We start from the raw sequence: 16,059 nt of genomic DNA, 5'->3' as shown, positions 1-16,059 counted from the left end.
TTACTTCAATAATTTCTTTATTTCGGACAACAGTAAATATATCAGCATCAAAAATACGTATATCGCAATTATATTGTATCCAGTCATACATCATAGTGATGGATTTACCAACGGAATCCACTTTCCTGATACCAAAATCAAAATCCTCCGCCATTGTGCACAATAACACTTACAAAATGAAAATGGTTCCTTCGTTTACATTACACTGCGATATGACTTATATTTTTGTTTAAACATCTAGAATGTTACATCGACACTGTTTTTTCCATATATAAAAGAACACGACTAAAAAAACCTAAGTCTTACAACTGCACGTTACCATTTCTAAATTAATTCAATAACATTTATTAATTAAACTTACATAAAAACAACTACAATTTCAAGGTCGGAATCAATCAACTACAGCTTGTTGTGTAAGAATCTGAATGTTGTATGAAATAAAAACCTCTCGGCATGCATTCACTCTACTCATTACTCTGTACTGGGCAATTGTATTTTGTGCACAATTGTTTCAGTGTCCACAAAGCCTTCGCATCAATAAAACTAATTCACATATCAATAATCAAACAGTTAACTCAAGAGCATTAACACTGCCCAGTATAATTTCAATTTTCATCTAGTAAAAAATGTGAGAGCCACCGCTCCATTTGATGGATAAACGACTACTAACGTATGAGTATTGAGTTCATTATTTTAAAAAAAGGACTAAATTAAAGAATAAAATACGTATTTGCCTCACAGACAATCATATCGATTTCTATTGCTCGTCAGCAACAGCCACTGCAAAATTGCACGATAAAAATTTCCACCGTTCTATTCCGATAGAAAGGAGCAAAAAAAACATGGCCTCGACTTCAATAAAAATAATCATCGTTGAGCACTTTGCACTTGGCCAATGTTGCTACACAATAAATTCTCGATATATAAATTAAATAATTCTCGCTGCCAAGAGACATGACACATCTCACCTAATCAAAATAACACTAGCACGGCTTCAACTAAATTTCTGTTAATTGTATACAACTATCATTTGTATTTGGTGGGATAACTGTGGACACAGGCATTGACTGAGTTTTAATGCCTCAGCCCAATAATTTCATCTCTGTACAGTTATACCCGTAATGAAGGTACAAAGCTGTCTGTCATGAGACTTTCCAGTTTTCGCGGGTGATTAAAATCATCAGAAACATGAATAATCTTTATAAACCTTTCGTTGTTCATCTAAAAACGGGTAATGTGCATAATCAGATTATGAAATCTGTATCGAAGTGATTCAACAGAACGCAGGAACTGATAGGCTTAAAGAAACATATCAGAAGACGCGAATATCTCATGAAATTTTCAGCAAATCCTTGTCCTTTGGACTCATCGCCTGGTATTGCTGACTGCTTCACTATTGAAAAATTCAGTTTCTTTCACAATTGTGAAATTAGCCATAATCATTTCTACTGCGCATCAAATACATCAGAGAGAATCCAGTAAAACGGATGAAAACCAATGACTGACATTTGCAAAAAGAAAAATCGTGAAGATTTAAAAAGAGCTGATTCTTGACTAGAGTTGGAATCGACGATTCCATAAACTTTTCCCATATGAAAAAATAAAATTGACGTCAAAGAAAGACTTGATCATAACGAGCCTGAATCACTTCTTAGTCTATCCGTGATTTTAGTATCATTTTTGTGTCTTTTCTCCTTTTTTAAAACCAATTATCCACCGCAGTAGTAACAGAAACTAATTCGATTAATTACATGTAAATCAGGTAGTCCTTATCTATCAGTTCGACGTAATCCTCCGGATAATTACGATAATAATAAAAGGCCAGTTCATTGATGAATAAATGGCGCATAAGAATCATTCATTTATCAAGGAAACCATCATTGAATAAGAAAAAGAAAATGCATCGAACTGCAAAATAATGGAAGGACTTGTTTTACCTCTTGCTGTCCCTTATTCTTGTTCAAGATAATTCTAATAATGAAGTAATTACACGTGATGACCTCACTGATAAGATATCTGCCTGAACATGCTGCTAATCTCCTCGATTGTCTTGTTCTTCGTTTCCGGTACTTTTCTCCATATGAAGAGTGTGAAGAACAATTGAATGACCACGAAGATGATGAATACTTTGGGTCCCAAGGCTTCTTGAAGGGGTAAGAATGCTATGCTTACGATGAAGTTGGCGGACCAGTTGATGGCAATGGAAATTGATGTGGCTGCGGGTCTTGCTGATTGATTGAAGAGTTCGGAGACCAAGAACCAGGGAATGCTGCCAGGACCTGTTGCGAACAGAACTACGAAGAGGATGACGAAGATGATGGACAAGTAGGCTGCGGCAGTTGACACGTCCTACAAGAAAACAAGCGGAGATTATAAATGAGAAAACTGAGAAAATCAGACACCTACAGACATCTACAGACATTTTCATGTCATTCTACATCATTTCCAAGCAAAATTAGAAGACCAGAAAAACAAAACAAAATGATGAATGACCTGTCTTCAGTTTTCGTGCAATGAAATGGGACGATAAAATGTTTCCCTTTGATTACTGATAGGTTCTAACGAAAGACTTACAGCGTAACTGATGGAGATGGTCAACAAGGCAGTATCAATAACCATCCCTCCGAAGCCAAACAGCAGTAGTGTCTTCCGTCCACACTTCTCCACAAGAACCAAAGACACTAGTGTCATAACGACGTTCATAGCTCCAACTCCCATAGTCGCCGACTGCGCAGCAGCGTCATCCAAACTAGCCATCTTAAAGATCTTCGTGGAGAAGAACATAACAGCATTGATACCGGACAGCTGTTGCGCCAGCATGACCATGATAGCGATGACCAGCGGAATTCTCAAAGTGGAATTGACGAAAAGATCTCTCAAGCCAACAGTCGGCAGCATCTTCATAGACTCGTACTCAGCCCTCATCTCCTCCATCTCCTCGTAGACATCGTTGCTGGAGCGAAGCCAGGTCAGCGATCTCTGGGCGTCCACGTCCTTGCCTTTGCAAAGCAGAAGATACTTCGGGCTTTCGGGGCAGAGGGGTAGAGTGAGACATTGGAAGATCGCTGGGACGATGGTGAGAGACAGAAGAAGTGGCCAGTGTTGCTCGGTACCGAGGAGCTGATTCATACCGAGGATCTGGGCGATCAGAATGGAAATCGTGATGACCAGTTGGTAGACGGTTCCGACGGCCCCTCGAAGGTGCATCGGAGATATCTCAGCTAGGTACATCGGGGCGAGACCGGCGTTGAGGCCAGAGTTTATGCCGATGATGAGACGACCGACGATCAGCATCTCGTAGCTCGCCGCCATCTTCGAGAATCCCTCTAGGAATACTGTGATCACGACGAGGATGTTGATCAGGAGGAGACCACCTTTTCTTCCGAATCTGTCGGCAATTGTGCCTACCAGGGCACCACCGATCATACCACCCACGCAGAAGATTGCTACTGCTATCGACCATATTGCCGTGACTTGCTCCTGGGAGACTTCCTCGCCTGTTCGGTTGCCTTTCACACTCTTTATCCAGCTTTCTATCAACTGGGGGGGAATAGAATTGGTCATTAGTTTGTTGGGATCTTTCGGTGTTTCGGTTGCTTCGAAAATAATCTGGGGAATGTTATCTTGACATTTTGTCCTGAGACGACTTATTACACGGGGCAAGGAATAGAAAATTATTTTTTACTGCGGAAACAGCAATTGTTGAGGTATATCCCTAGAAAACATGTTTTTCTTACGATTGTCCACATGTTTTTCATTGATAATGAAAACAGTTGGTTAAAAAATTCAGCGGTTTTAGCACTTTTGAAACTTTTTTTTGGCCGTACGTTTTATACTGCTTTGTCCGTTAAAAATTTTGAAGTTTTTCCGGTATGATCCTCGATATGACTATGCTCACATAGTAATCTTTAGTTTTATAATTGCAGTTGACAATAATTTTTACCAAAATCTAATTATTAGATAGATATGCTCACCGATTGCGGGGGATTCACAACACCAGTGTTGTAACCGTGCTGGAAGGATGATCCCAGCGCAGCAGCTGCGATAGCGAACAGCAATCGCCCATTAAGACCCTGAAATCAGAATGAAAATTCCGTGATGAGTGTCTGTTCATTCGGGATTAGATTCACCCATGGGAATCATCAGATACGCCATGGCCCAGGGATTAATATTTATAAGCGAAGCGCGCGTGGCTCTTTCGGACGAGCCCCTATCATTCAATTAGGGTGACGATGCTCAAAACATGTCATACGAAGATCGGGCGATTGGTCTAATTGATGCTAATCTACGATCTGGCCATTGTAGATAGAAACTGATGCTCATATCGGCGCTGGAGGAGATCGATTAAAGGTCGCCGATGGTCAAGGGTGGCGAGTGCGGCTCGTCTCCTCGATAATTTTTACTAAAATATGGGAGAAAACTGGGAGCAAACTAAGCTACGATATTTTCACTTGGCGCGTTATGTATTTTGTGAATAGGATTTTCGAATATTTATAATGTTTTCAATTGGGATCAAGGGAAAATTTATATTATTTCTCCAAATTTTCCCACAGGGAATTCCACGGACTGCAACAAACATTTCCTGACATTTTCTTCGCAGTCTAGGAACCTTCGGATATCAGATAATTCATAGAGATCTTAGGACATCTGTTCTCAGGGCTTCAGTGCAGATTTCTTCAAACAAAATAGACGAACGATCGTAGGTCGATTGATTGATGTCAACTGTCACTGACATGTGCTCGTGCCACCAATGATTTTCTAATTCAACATGCTCCATTTATCACAGAGCAGAATAACAGACCAAAAACTCATATCGCGTCCCACTTACTCCGTATTATCTCCACCGCGCCTCCACATGAATGAAACCTCGTGGAAAAAGTTTTGTGACTCCAATGATTTATGTATCTCCGAGTTGAAAGGATTATCATTGTAGTCGCCATTGGTAGTTTGATAGATATTAGAATGAGCGATAAAGTCCGCGGTGCTAAGTTTTCGCGAGAAAGAAATCGCATTCATTCTTATCGTCTGATTTCAAAGTTCAATCACATCGCGCCATGCAAAGTGTGTGCTAAACTAAATCTGAATTTAGATATTTGTGGGCGTTCGCATGACAAAAGCCCAATTTCTCGATGTGGAGTTGTGTGCTTTGATAATATTGATAACATTTCGCAAATTTTAAATCTAAAAAAAAATTTTTGCGGAGGATATTTTACGATTCGTTCTGTTAAACACAGGGGGCAATTGCATTTTTTTAAATTAATGAGTATAGTTACTGTTAAAAACAAGCAAAACGTCAAGAGACAAATCGAGATTGGGACGCAATTTAGAAGCACTTGATAGACTCTCAATAACTTTTTCCTCCTTCGGACGTCAACCGTCTTATTACCCGTGATTTTTTTACGTAATGTGACAACATTGTGAGTGATGCAGTGCTGAAACTCAATCGAAATAACTTCCACTCTAACTTGGGAAAAATCGAAGCCAATTTTCACAACAATGTAAGAAAAATCAATCGATAAATTGATTTTTCTCGGTGATTCAGTGTAATTTCGTTCAACCCAACTAAGTTTAGTACATACACGGCAAAAACGAATGTCTGAATTTCACACGGCTTTTGTAAACATTTTTCAGACACTAAAAAACGTCTGAATAAAATGAAAATTTGGGCACCGGATCGTCTGCAATTCAAACACGTTTTCATTTCATTCAGACGTTTTTAGTGTCTGACAAATGTCCACAAAAGGCGTGTGAAATTCAGACATTCGTTTTTGCTATTTATAAATATTATTTTCTTCTTCTCCACTTTTCGTTTTTAAAAATATTTTGCGTATAAAAAAATTAATTTATGTACAAAAGAAAATCACCTACTCATTGCTTAAAATTGCTTCATCTTACCCTGCGTTTGATATAAGGCATTCCAAAATTCCAAAATTTGAGCACGAAAATTGTTCAAGTAAAAATTACCGAATTTCTTCTCCAAAAAAAAAACACTAATATTTTTCGATTTTAATTCGTGAATATTCTCAATGAAAAATATTCCTTAATTTTTTTTTGTGGATAAAACACTTTGGGTTCCCTCAAATTTTCACTTTGGGGGGATGAAAAAATGATAGAACGTGAAATTGCGTTTATGAAAATTGTCCAAAACTTTCTCCCACTTTTTGATAATCACAGCACGTGTCGCAGACTGCCGGGTCGTCAGCCCGTGCAGACTCTTATACAGCACCTCTTCCTCACGACTACTCTCACAACTCCCACGACTACAACATTTGTGTTGCCATCGTGCTACATACAAACCAGCACACGGAAGCTACGCCACATGTACAATGCTCCATGCAGTCCTGGGGGGCCCGTGTATGTGCGCACATGTTGTAATGTCTCGTTACATGGAGAAAAGGCGCATGCGTGGATTAAAAAAAATATCGCGGTGTTCAACGCTGGAATATTATAGTGTAGTTATACTTCAGTCAAATGAAACTGTCCACTCCTGTCTGAATCGAGTTACCGACATGCAACATGAGATGTTCAGTCAGGAGAAATGAGAATTGTTGACTTATCAAAAACTCTTTTCTTGCGAAAGAAAGCTGTTCCTCCAGAGGCGTGGTGGGAGATAAATTAATGTTGTATGAACGCTGATCGATTCTAAAGATCATCGAACATCGCGAGGAATTGCCAGAACTGTCGATTAGATGCGCATTTTTTTTCTCATTGAATGAATGTTCTAGTTTTCCGAAAAAATGTTTTTGGAAAAACGAGGTCAATCGAACGTCTCGTGACGAAACTACAAATTAAAATCAAAATCGGATTTTTTTTTTTCGTTCATTCAACAAAAATCCGAATTTTTTTTAACACCAACTGGAAAATGTTGAACGGCTTTTGAGCATGAATTTGGGACTAATTGATTGTTTTTTTATTTTTCCAGCAATTGGTATAAAAGAAACATTTTTTTTCCCATTTATAATAATAATATTGCAATTTACGTACGTAACAAAGTTTTTCTTCAATTGTTCGCTAATGAATGGTTGGAATTGAATCTTTTTTTTTAATGTAGGTATTGTTGAGCCCTATCGATCGCCTTTAATTAAAATTTAATTCATCGATTTTTTTTTTTATTTTCGAATTTTTTCGAAAATCGGTTGTCCCACGATAACTAAAAAAATGTTCTGAATTGAGGGAATGACGGCTTAAAAAATTTGTTTGGAGGTCCTTTTGACCGAGTTCGAAGATGAATGATGGCTGTACGCAACACAAGAGCAATTTCACACTTCTCAATATTATTGCTATTATTACACATAAATATTCGGATCTTTGTTGAATTATCCTGCTAGTGAGCAACTTTCGGATAAACAACGGAAAAAAAAATTTAGGATGAAAGGTCAAGCAACTTCGAACTCTTTATCACCAAGATAACTAGAACAATCATCTAATCACCGGAAAGTTCATGCTCGACGGCCTCCAAGTGCTTTGACCTTTTTTCGTTGAGAACTGTGTCAACATTTGTAGTCCAACTTCCATTCAAATCCAATATTACACTAGTGACAGGACATTTTGAAATTAATTCGTTATTTAAAGAAAGTTTAAAATGATTTTATTATTTACAGTTCATTGTATGATCAGATGATGAAATTATTCTTAGGAAAATTTTTTAAAATCTGAAGCCATTTAAAAACTCGGCTTTTCAACGAAAATTTATTGATAAAAAAAATGAAAAAAAAATGGAATTTTTTTTTTTAAGAAGAAGATTCTAATGATTGAAAACTTTCTGTCGTTATAAATTATCTACCCCATAAGCCTTCTCTCTGACAAATGATAATTCGCTAACATTTGTTCACAGAACAGAAATGTTTGAAAAATAAAACTAATAATTAGATGTTTTCTAATCCAAAACTCAAATTGCCTCGTTACATTCTCGCAAGTTGTTGAATTATCTCATTAGTGACGGATGTCGGAGCAGATTTCCAAGTCATTGCTAACATTTTCTCCACCCTTCTCTCTCTTACCCAGACGTTTGCAGAATAATCAACACGAATTTTTTTCTTATCTGCATTAAGAAGCACTTCACACCTTCATAAAAGCCCACTTTATTGCAACAATTCGCGCCCGAGTTCGTGATTTACCCGAGAAAAGTGTCGCTGATACCACTATCAATGAATAAACATCCCCAGTAACTTAAAAATAATATTTGTTTTTCTGAAATCCACGCAAGAGGAAAATTGCTTGTATATCAGTTTTTGACAAGGGGTCAGTTTTCAATGAATATCTCGGAATCTAAGGCAGATCGCAAAATTTTCGTTATGACCTTTTTCGTAGCTCTCAATTCGCTCTACGAAAAAGGTCATTATAATAATTTAGCTATCTCCCTTAGATTCGGAGATATTCCTCAAAAACTCAGCTCAAACCTAACAATAAGTCGACAAACCGTTTTACCGCTTGATATAATTTTGTTCGGTTGAATTATATTTCTTCTCAAATCAGTTTTTCAGATTTCTTATGGAAAACTGAACGCACAAGATGAGAAGTTGTTCATCCGACCTTCACAATCGCGGCATTTTGCTCGCGGATAAAAATGGGGACGTCCGTCTTATAAATTAACTCCATGGAAATACGCATACCGTTACTCATCACAGTAAACAAACCTTTGACTCGTCAGGGTTACGCTAATAGACATGACAATATTATGATAATGACATGGGAGGTAGGCGCATGATGATCGGCATGTGCAATCGTTGTGCAGGTGAAGAGCACTTGACTAAATTCAAATCAGTAGCGAAGTGGTAAAAGGAGATAAGTCAATGTTGACTATTGACCAGTTTTCAATCAATATCTCGGAATCTAAGGGAGATAGCACAATTTTTGTTATAACCTTTTTTGTGGAGCCGATTGAGTGCTACAACAAATGTAATTACGAAAATTCCGCTATCTCCCGTAGATTCGGAAATATTCCTCAAAAAAACTCAACTGGGAGATAAGTCGATTTAAACCGTTTTACTACTTCGCTACTGAAATAGTCTCATTATTGCGACAAGTAAAAGGAACTTCATGTGTATCTCAAGAAGAGATATCTGGTATTTACCATGAAATCATGTTCATTTGAAAATTAACAACCAGATGACAGTTGGTTCAAATAAAATTCTCTTGGCAAAATCAATTTTTTCTGTCAGCGTAGAGTTCACGTTTGTCGCAAAAAAAACGCGCCACCACTGGCTGATGCAACAAACGTGTCCGACTACGTTATATCTCAGATTTCGAACGTGCATTAGGTAGCGTGGGTGATAAATCTAAACCCACGCCTTCACGAAATTGATTCGCTCAGCATGAGGAGAAACCGCTATCACGATTGGGCGCTCCTCCAGTCGAGCCTCCGAGTGCGTTAACTATCACCAGTGCTGATAAAAATTCAGTGTTTGTGGGAATATGTATCGCTCGAGGGGACATTATCATGAGTTTGCTTATCGAGAGTGAAGATGATTGGCGTAAAAAATGTTATGTAATTCTGCGTGGAAAAAAAATCGAGGAAAAAATGATTCTAAATTTCTGGTCAACAGTTCGTAATCTTGAGGAGTTACATTATTCAAGAAGAAATGTGGGGAGAGAAGTGCTCAGTAAAAATTACGGAACACTCACAGTTCGCTCATTGATTACGGAATCGACTCAGAAAATTTAAGTGACGGTATCATAATTTTTGATAGGAGATTCAGGTAAAAATTGCGGAACGCTCTGGAATAATTCCGGGATTTTAGATAAAAATTACGTGACAGTACCGTAAAATTGCAACATTTGATTGATGATTAACATAATATTTATAAATTCTAAAAATCGTGATTGATGATTAATTCAATAAAAATAAAAAATTGTACAGTACGCCGCACTGTTTTAAACATAAAAACTCGAAGAATGAAATTTTCTTGAAATAAAGAAATAAAATCTTGGGGTGAAGTGGATTGAATTCGACACGTTTCACCGGCGTTCCAGTTTCAGGGGGGTCCCCCTTGAATGTTGTTTATCTCGATAACAAGTCCCTTTGGGAGAAAATGCGTGGGACTTTTTTCTGAGGAATTTTCTCCTCATGAAGACAGGTTCCCGAACATATACTTCTCTCGTTCGGAGGGGCGGTAACACACAGGTATCCCAGAAAATTCTTCACAACAAAGATATCCCAAAATTCTCGTGGGACCCTGTTGATTATACCGAATCTTTGGGAGAAAAGACGGTAGAACCTCGTTTCGAAAAGAATTTTCTCTCCTACAAAACAGGTTCCTGAACGTTTTCTTCTAATCCCTCCGAGGGTTCTAACAACGCCCAGGTATCTCAGAAAATTCTTCCCGACGAAGTTATTCCAAAGTTCTGGAATAAACTGGTCTATTTCAATTTTTTTAGGACACTTTTAGCATTCATTTTCTAAATGTCAATTTTAATATTAAAAAATTGGATCGCCTTATTGGAGTCTTATTCTGTATAATTTGAGATGTCAGTTTCTCTGAAAATACATGGCACAGAATCCTCTGGACTATTCTGCAAATCTTTCAGAATTTCGCGATTAATTCAGCAGCGAAGTGGTACAACGGTTTAAGTTGGCTCATCTCTTAGTTGAGTTTTTGAAGAAAATCTCCGAATCTAAAGGAGATAATGAAATTTTTGTAATAACCTTTTTTCTAGAGAAAATTGAGTGCTATAAAAAAGGTCATGACAAAAATTTAGCTATTTCCCTTAGATTCCGAGATATTCACTAAAAACTGACCAATAATCAAAATCGACTTGAACCGTTTTATCAGTTCGCTACTGAATTCAAAAGCTAGCGCTCCGGAAAATCGTGGAAGGTTCTAGAAAGTTATCAAAAACTCCAGAGCGATACAGCACTTTTCTGCGAGGGAATTTTTACATTTACGTAATTTTATTATAAAATTACCGTAAAAATTTGCATTAATTTTGCGTAATTTTATCGTAAAATTACCGCAAAAATTTATTAAAAAATTCATAATCGATGCACTCTCTAGATGCTCCAACAATATTTCAGAATATTCCAGACTTTTCCAACATTTATTGCCTAAATGTCGATTTCAACACGAAAAAAATTGGATCGCCGTAACGCGGGCCACTAAAGACACTAGTATGTACAATTTTACGTCAGGTGTTGTATGCCTGTTACATTCATACAGCTGTCACAATAATGGAAATGTAAATGTAAAAGTATGTTATATGTGCACATGCGTCCCAACCCGAATTCTGAGATGAACTAGTTATTCCAGAATATTGACGTACCTTGGTTGCGAAAAAAAATTGAGACCTTGTTCACCTTTAATAGACCGTATCCTTAAGGATATAAGTATTCTTAACAGTTTGGTACGGACCACCCTGGAGATTCAACCATTTTCACTCATCAAATTTATCAATTAAATTGCGCGAGAAAAATTTGAAAAATACCATGAATATTCAGCGTCATTCAAACTACATTTTGCACGGAATTATTATTTGTTCAAACATTTATTGTTTATAAATAAATAATTAAAATCGTTCAACCTTATTTTTTAGGCATGAAATCGATTTCTGGTAAAATTCTGACTAGAAAAAAATTTGTTACGATTCCGAATACATGATTTTTATCATGGGAAATTGATTGTTTATAAATTATGTACAGAAAATGCTCGTAATTTTGAAAAATAGCAATTTTTAAATCATTTCAATCGCTTCAACATCGAGATTCGAATTCAGACCTGCAAAGTTTGAATAATAAAATCATCTTAAAATGTCCGGAAACTCAGGGTCAAATGGGGCTCAAATGAAAGCTCTCAATTACAAATCAAGAAAAGCATTTCTCTAAAGAAAAAATGGTCAAACTACTTCAATATCCATAAATCGCATTCAGTATCAATGACATTTCAATTTTTCTCCAACAGCGTAAGCCCACAGTCCGAGTTACTCATAAAAAAATAATCTCCCAACAATTGCAGCCCTCCCGCGACAGATTTAATTCCGCATTCTCAACCGAGTCTAATCAATTCATTAGCCTTCATGAACCTCATTAAAACTGTCGACCTCGACCTAACAAAGTTAAATCGTTCCATCGCAGATCCTTCAGTCCTGTCGCGAGCGGGGCATAAGTGCGAGGTCGAAGTCTCCTACTCTTCGCGAACGACCACGATATCACTAGCGCCTATAAATACCCCGGAAATTCAAGCGTCTGGTGACGTACCGGCGCCCCATGTGACTTGGCAAAAAACTCGTAAATATCCTAAAATTAAATACCGCGAGAGTTCAACGCTACCAAAACCGCGTAAATTGCATTAATTTCTATGAACGAACCTTGATCTTGCTGAACATTTTGAATAGTCCCGTGAGGACGATGAATCCGGTCTCGTGTCTGTGGAAAAAGGGCGCGTGTGCCGACTGACTCCAACTCCAGGCTACAACGGCCTCTCCACCCGATGTGGACACATTTTTTCCCCCCCACCATTTTTGAGAGTGGATGGTGCTGGTGTGAGTTTGTCGTAAAGTACTATGTGGTTTTAATAAAAATTCACATATGGGCGAGAGGCGCTCATTGGCCGGTGAGAAGGTGTGCCGATGCTACGAGCAGTCCCATTGGCTCATTCTGGTGTCGAGCCTCCGTGCACGTACACACTCACCGGACGGTGCAGGTAGTGACGCTAATAATAAACCCGCGACACGTTTGCACGCATTGCTGACTTTTTTTCAACGTTTTTGCGTGCGAGGTAAACTTTTTTTTGTTGAATCCCCACTATTTTCTTGGATTCAGTTTCCCGGAAGGTCAATTCTTCTCTGAGCGTCCACCAAATACTTCCATTATCAATTACTTTATTACATTTTATTATTTTAATCCTGCCAACGCCGAAAACCCAACGAATCGTTTTATTATCCTTTTCACTAAAAATCCTTCGAACGCGCTCAATTATTTTCTCGGTACCTTCGCGTCCCTAGTCCGGGACTTTCCCAATACCTTAATGATAAACTCGCGAGACGTTTGCACACATTGCCGGATTTTTTTCAACGTTTTTGCGTGCGGGGTGAACATTTTTTTGTTGAATCCCCACTATTTTCTTGGATTCAGTTTCTCGGGAGTTCAATTCTTCTCTGAGCATCCACCAAATACTTCCATTACCAATTACTTTATTACATTTTATTATTTTAATCCTGCCAACGCCGAAAACCCAACGAATCGTTTTATTATCCTTTTCCCTAAAAATCCTTCGAACGCGCGCAATTACTTTCTTTTTACCTTCGCGTACTTCGCGTCCCTAGTCTGGGACTTTCCCAATACCTTAATGATAAACTCGCGAGACGTTTGCACACATTGCCGAATTTTTTTTTAACGTTATCGCGTGCGGAGTGTACGTGCTCTGTGATCTTGGATTTTGTGTAATGCGAATTTTGGCGATACTTTTATTCGCAATGTTCTCGTCTCCAAAAAAAATTTCTTATACCTTCATTTTATCATTTTTTTCAATGTCAAATCATCTTCTCAAACTATCATGAATAAAATCTGCTGAGATTATTCTAAATAACCACTCGTTAGAGAGATTAATGAACAACTAACGAACCCGACAAACAAATTGAAAAATTAACGACAGATTTAATTTTATTAGGGTAATAACGTTTTGTTGGAGGGGTGACCTTGAGGGGTCTTTACCGCATAGATTTTTTCATAAAAGCCCGTTGGTGTCATGTGCCAGTCTCGTTTGCGGTCGTTCAAGGTCATGACGCGTAGAAATTGGAGTATTGTAATGGATAGAAGAGGGAAGTTCGATTGCGGAGCAGATGTTTCTGAGATATTGAACAGTTTTGTTGAGTAGTTTAGAGTTTATTTGAGTGGGAAAATCGATTTTATGCAATTGATCCGACAGGGAGAGCAGGGGAAAGTGTTCAGTCAAGAGGTCGTCATGGGTTAATAAATTTTATTCACATTTTTTGGGTGATTTCTGCGAATTATGTCAACTTTCGAATCTAATCTCGAAGTAATGTACGCAGGGGTGGAGTAATAATAAATAAACTTCAGGGGTCAGTTCCCTGGGGGAATTAAAAAGGGAGTGGAATAGATTACATTGCATTCCTATAGGAATACATTTCCTGTTTTAAAACCGCAGAAACTGCAGTTTTTGCAAATTCTTGGCGAGGATTATTTGTATTGTATTTAATTTTGCATTTAAGGATGTTTAGACATTTCCAGCAAATCTTATTTTTTCATGCTCAAGGAAAATTCTATAATTTTTTGGCCGATAGCAGAACACATGAAACTAACTTCTTTGATGTTGAACAAATTAATCGCAATAGTCTCGCTAGAAATAAATAAACTAATTTTTCCTTATACAAAAAATTATACGAACAATTCTTTTCTGAATACCACTCGAGCTTAAATGGCCCAGCGGAGGAAATGTATTAATGATAATTGGAGCGGTTGGGATTTATCTAATTTTGAAAATACTATAAACTTTCAACTTTCCTCTGAATTTTCCGGATTTTCCGCATTTTCACGGAATAATTGAACTAAAAAATCAAGTATTTTATTGATTTTCAGATCATTCGAGCAGAAAATCAATGGAATATTGGATTTCCCAAGGATACGATTTCCTGAAATTTCAGTGGAAATTGAACATGATAACAATTTCCGGGATTTGACACGGAAAATTCAGGCGAAAATTTTTAATGATGTATGTCGCAATATTTGAATGCCCCAGTATGAGGCTGCCTGCTCTGGAAACTCATCACACCCACCCGCGAACAATAATCTCACGAGATAAATCTGGTGAGAAACGGGTATCGCGTGTTGAGGTCCAACGAGGGCAACTACTCGAGAATTATTTAAACTATTCATGACTCTAATAGCCACCTCTCGACATCACCTTTTCATAAGTAATGCGTCAAGTGCGATGTGCGCATGTGACTGGACCATTGTCAACGCAGTCATCGCCATTTGCATGTCAATTGCAGTGGGGGAAGAGCCTTTTGTTCTTCCGTTGATATTTGATACGAAAAAACGAAGAGGCGAAACTCAATGTCAAGTGGAACGGTTTCAACGGGAATACCTAATCGGTAGCTGCTTGGAGTTTATCGGCTGATAAACCTTATCCGAAATTTAAAGTTCTAAAAAATATCAGCGACATGATAAAACTATTTGCCGAAAATTTTATCGATTAATAGATATCGGCGAAATGATAAAATGATTTTCTGAGTGAGATGAATTCTGCGGTCGTTAAACATTGAGGAATAACATTAAATTGGATACTCGAGTGTTTTTTCTCTCAATAAAAAAATGTAATTGATAGTGATTAGATTTGTGTTGAGCCATCAGATGTCTAGATTTTTTTCAATTAAAGCAATTGAAGAAGCATTTCTGTTCGCGTTTTTCACAAAATTTTATCAACCACAAAAAAATTGTTTTTAATATTATCACCCGAAATTTTTCACTACTGACATAAATAGATAATTAACAAGACCGAGAGTTATGAAATACAAACAATATTTATCTTTTCGCCACAGAGCATGACCTCTGCACACTTTCGTTGTACTTTTATCAGAAAGTTTATGAAAGTGTTTACGTACCGCTCACAGTCTCATCCAAGATATGGGGATGCAATCATTGATAATATTGGTAAATTTTTAAAATCTGTCATCAACCAATTGAAATACTCAGCCCCAAGGATTTCATAAATTGAATAAAAGGAAAATTGGCATGACGTCCGAAAAAAATTACGTTTCAGCGCTCCAATTTTCCCATCAATTTCCATTCCGCCTTCCCCGAGGCCCGTCTCTTGCGGGAGTCTAACTCAGGAGAACCCATTGTCTCTGCCGAGAGCCGACCTTTGCCCTCAGCCGTCGCATTTTAGAAGACGACAACAATTCCCTCCGCAATAGAGTATAAATACTCTAACATTAACAAAGCTCCAAAGAAGGCAGATCAATACAGAATAAATTACCTGAGGCCCTGCGATACCCATCTTCCCAGTCTCCGACAGAAAATGAAAATAAACCCGCGAAACTTTAGAAACTCTCTTTAAAAATATTTAATTCCTCTGAAGAAATTATTTAAAAAATAGTCTCAACAGA

The 16,059-nt window shown here is 37.6% G+C and overlaps 1 protein-coding gene across 6 annotated transcripts in view; it reads right to left on the bottom strand.

The window, feature by feature from the left end:
* Nucleotides 1–16,059, bottom strand: part of LOC107039569 (solute carrier family 2, facilitated glucose transporter member 1) — a 33,641-nt gene continuing 17,582 nt past the window's right edge. For 4 of the 6 annotated variants that reach the window (XM_015259258.1, XM_015259259.1, XM_015259260.2 and 1 more), the window contains 3 exons: nucleotides 3,975–4,073; nucleotides 2,575–3,540; nucleotides 1–2,349 (listed from right to left, as the gene is read on the bottom strand). In XM_015259258.1, the coding sequence (XP_015114744.1) occupies nucleotides 2,002–2,349; nucleotides 2,575–3,540; nucleotides 3,975–4,073 (1,413 nt within the window). In that variant the 3' untranslated portion in view covers nucleotides 1–2,001. Of the gene's footprint in view, nucleotides 2,350–2,574; nucleotides 3,541–3,974; nucleotides 4,074–5,895; nucleotides 6,181–12,300; nucleotides 12,393–16,059 lie in introns of those variants that run through there. The other 2 variants (XM_015259264.1, XM_015259263.1) reach the window with 2 other exon arrangements.

The sequence above is a fragment of the Diachasma alloeum genome, unplaced genomic scaffold (assembly GCF_001412515.2).
Source record: "Diachasma alloeum isolate Michigan unplaced genomic scaffold, Dall2.0 Dall_scaffold_00301, whole genome shotgun sequence".
Taxonomy (NCBI): domain Eukaryota; kingdom Metazoa; phylum Arthropoda; class Insecta; order Hymenoptera; family Braconidae; genus Diachasma; species Diachasma alloeum.
The sequence above is the reverse complement of the archived record's forward strand: the minus strand, read 5'-3'. Positions and strand labels throughout refer to the sequence as shown.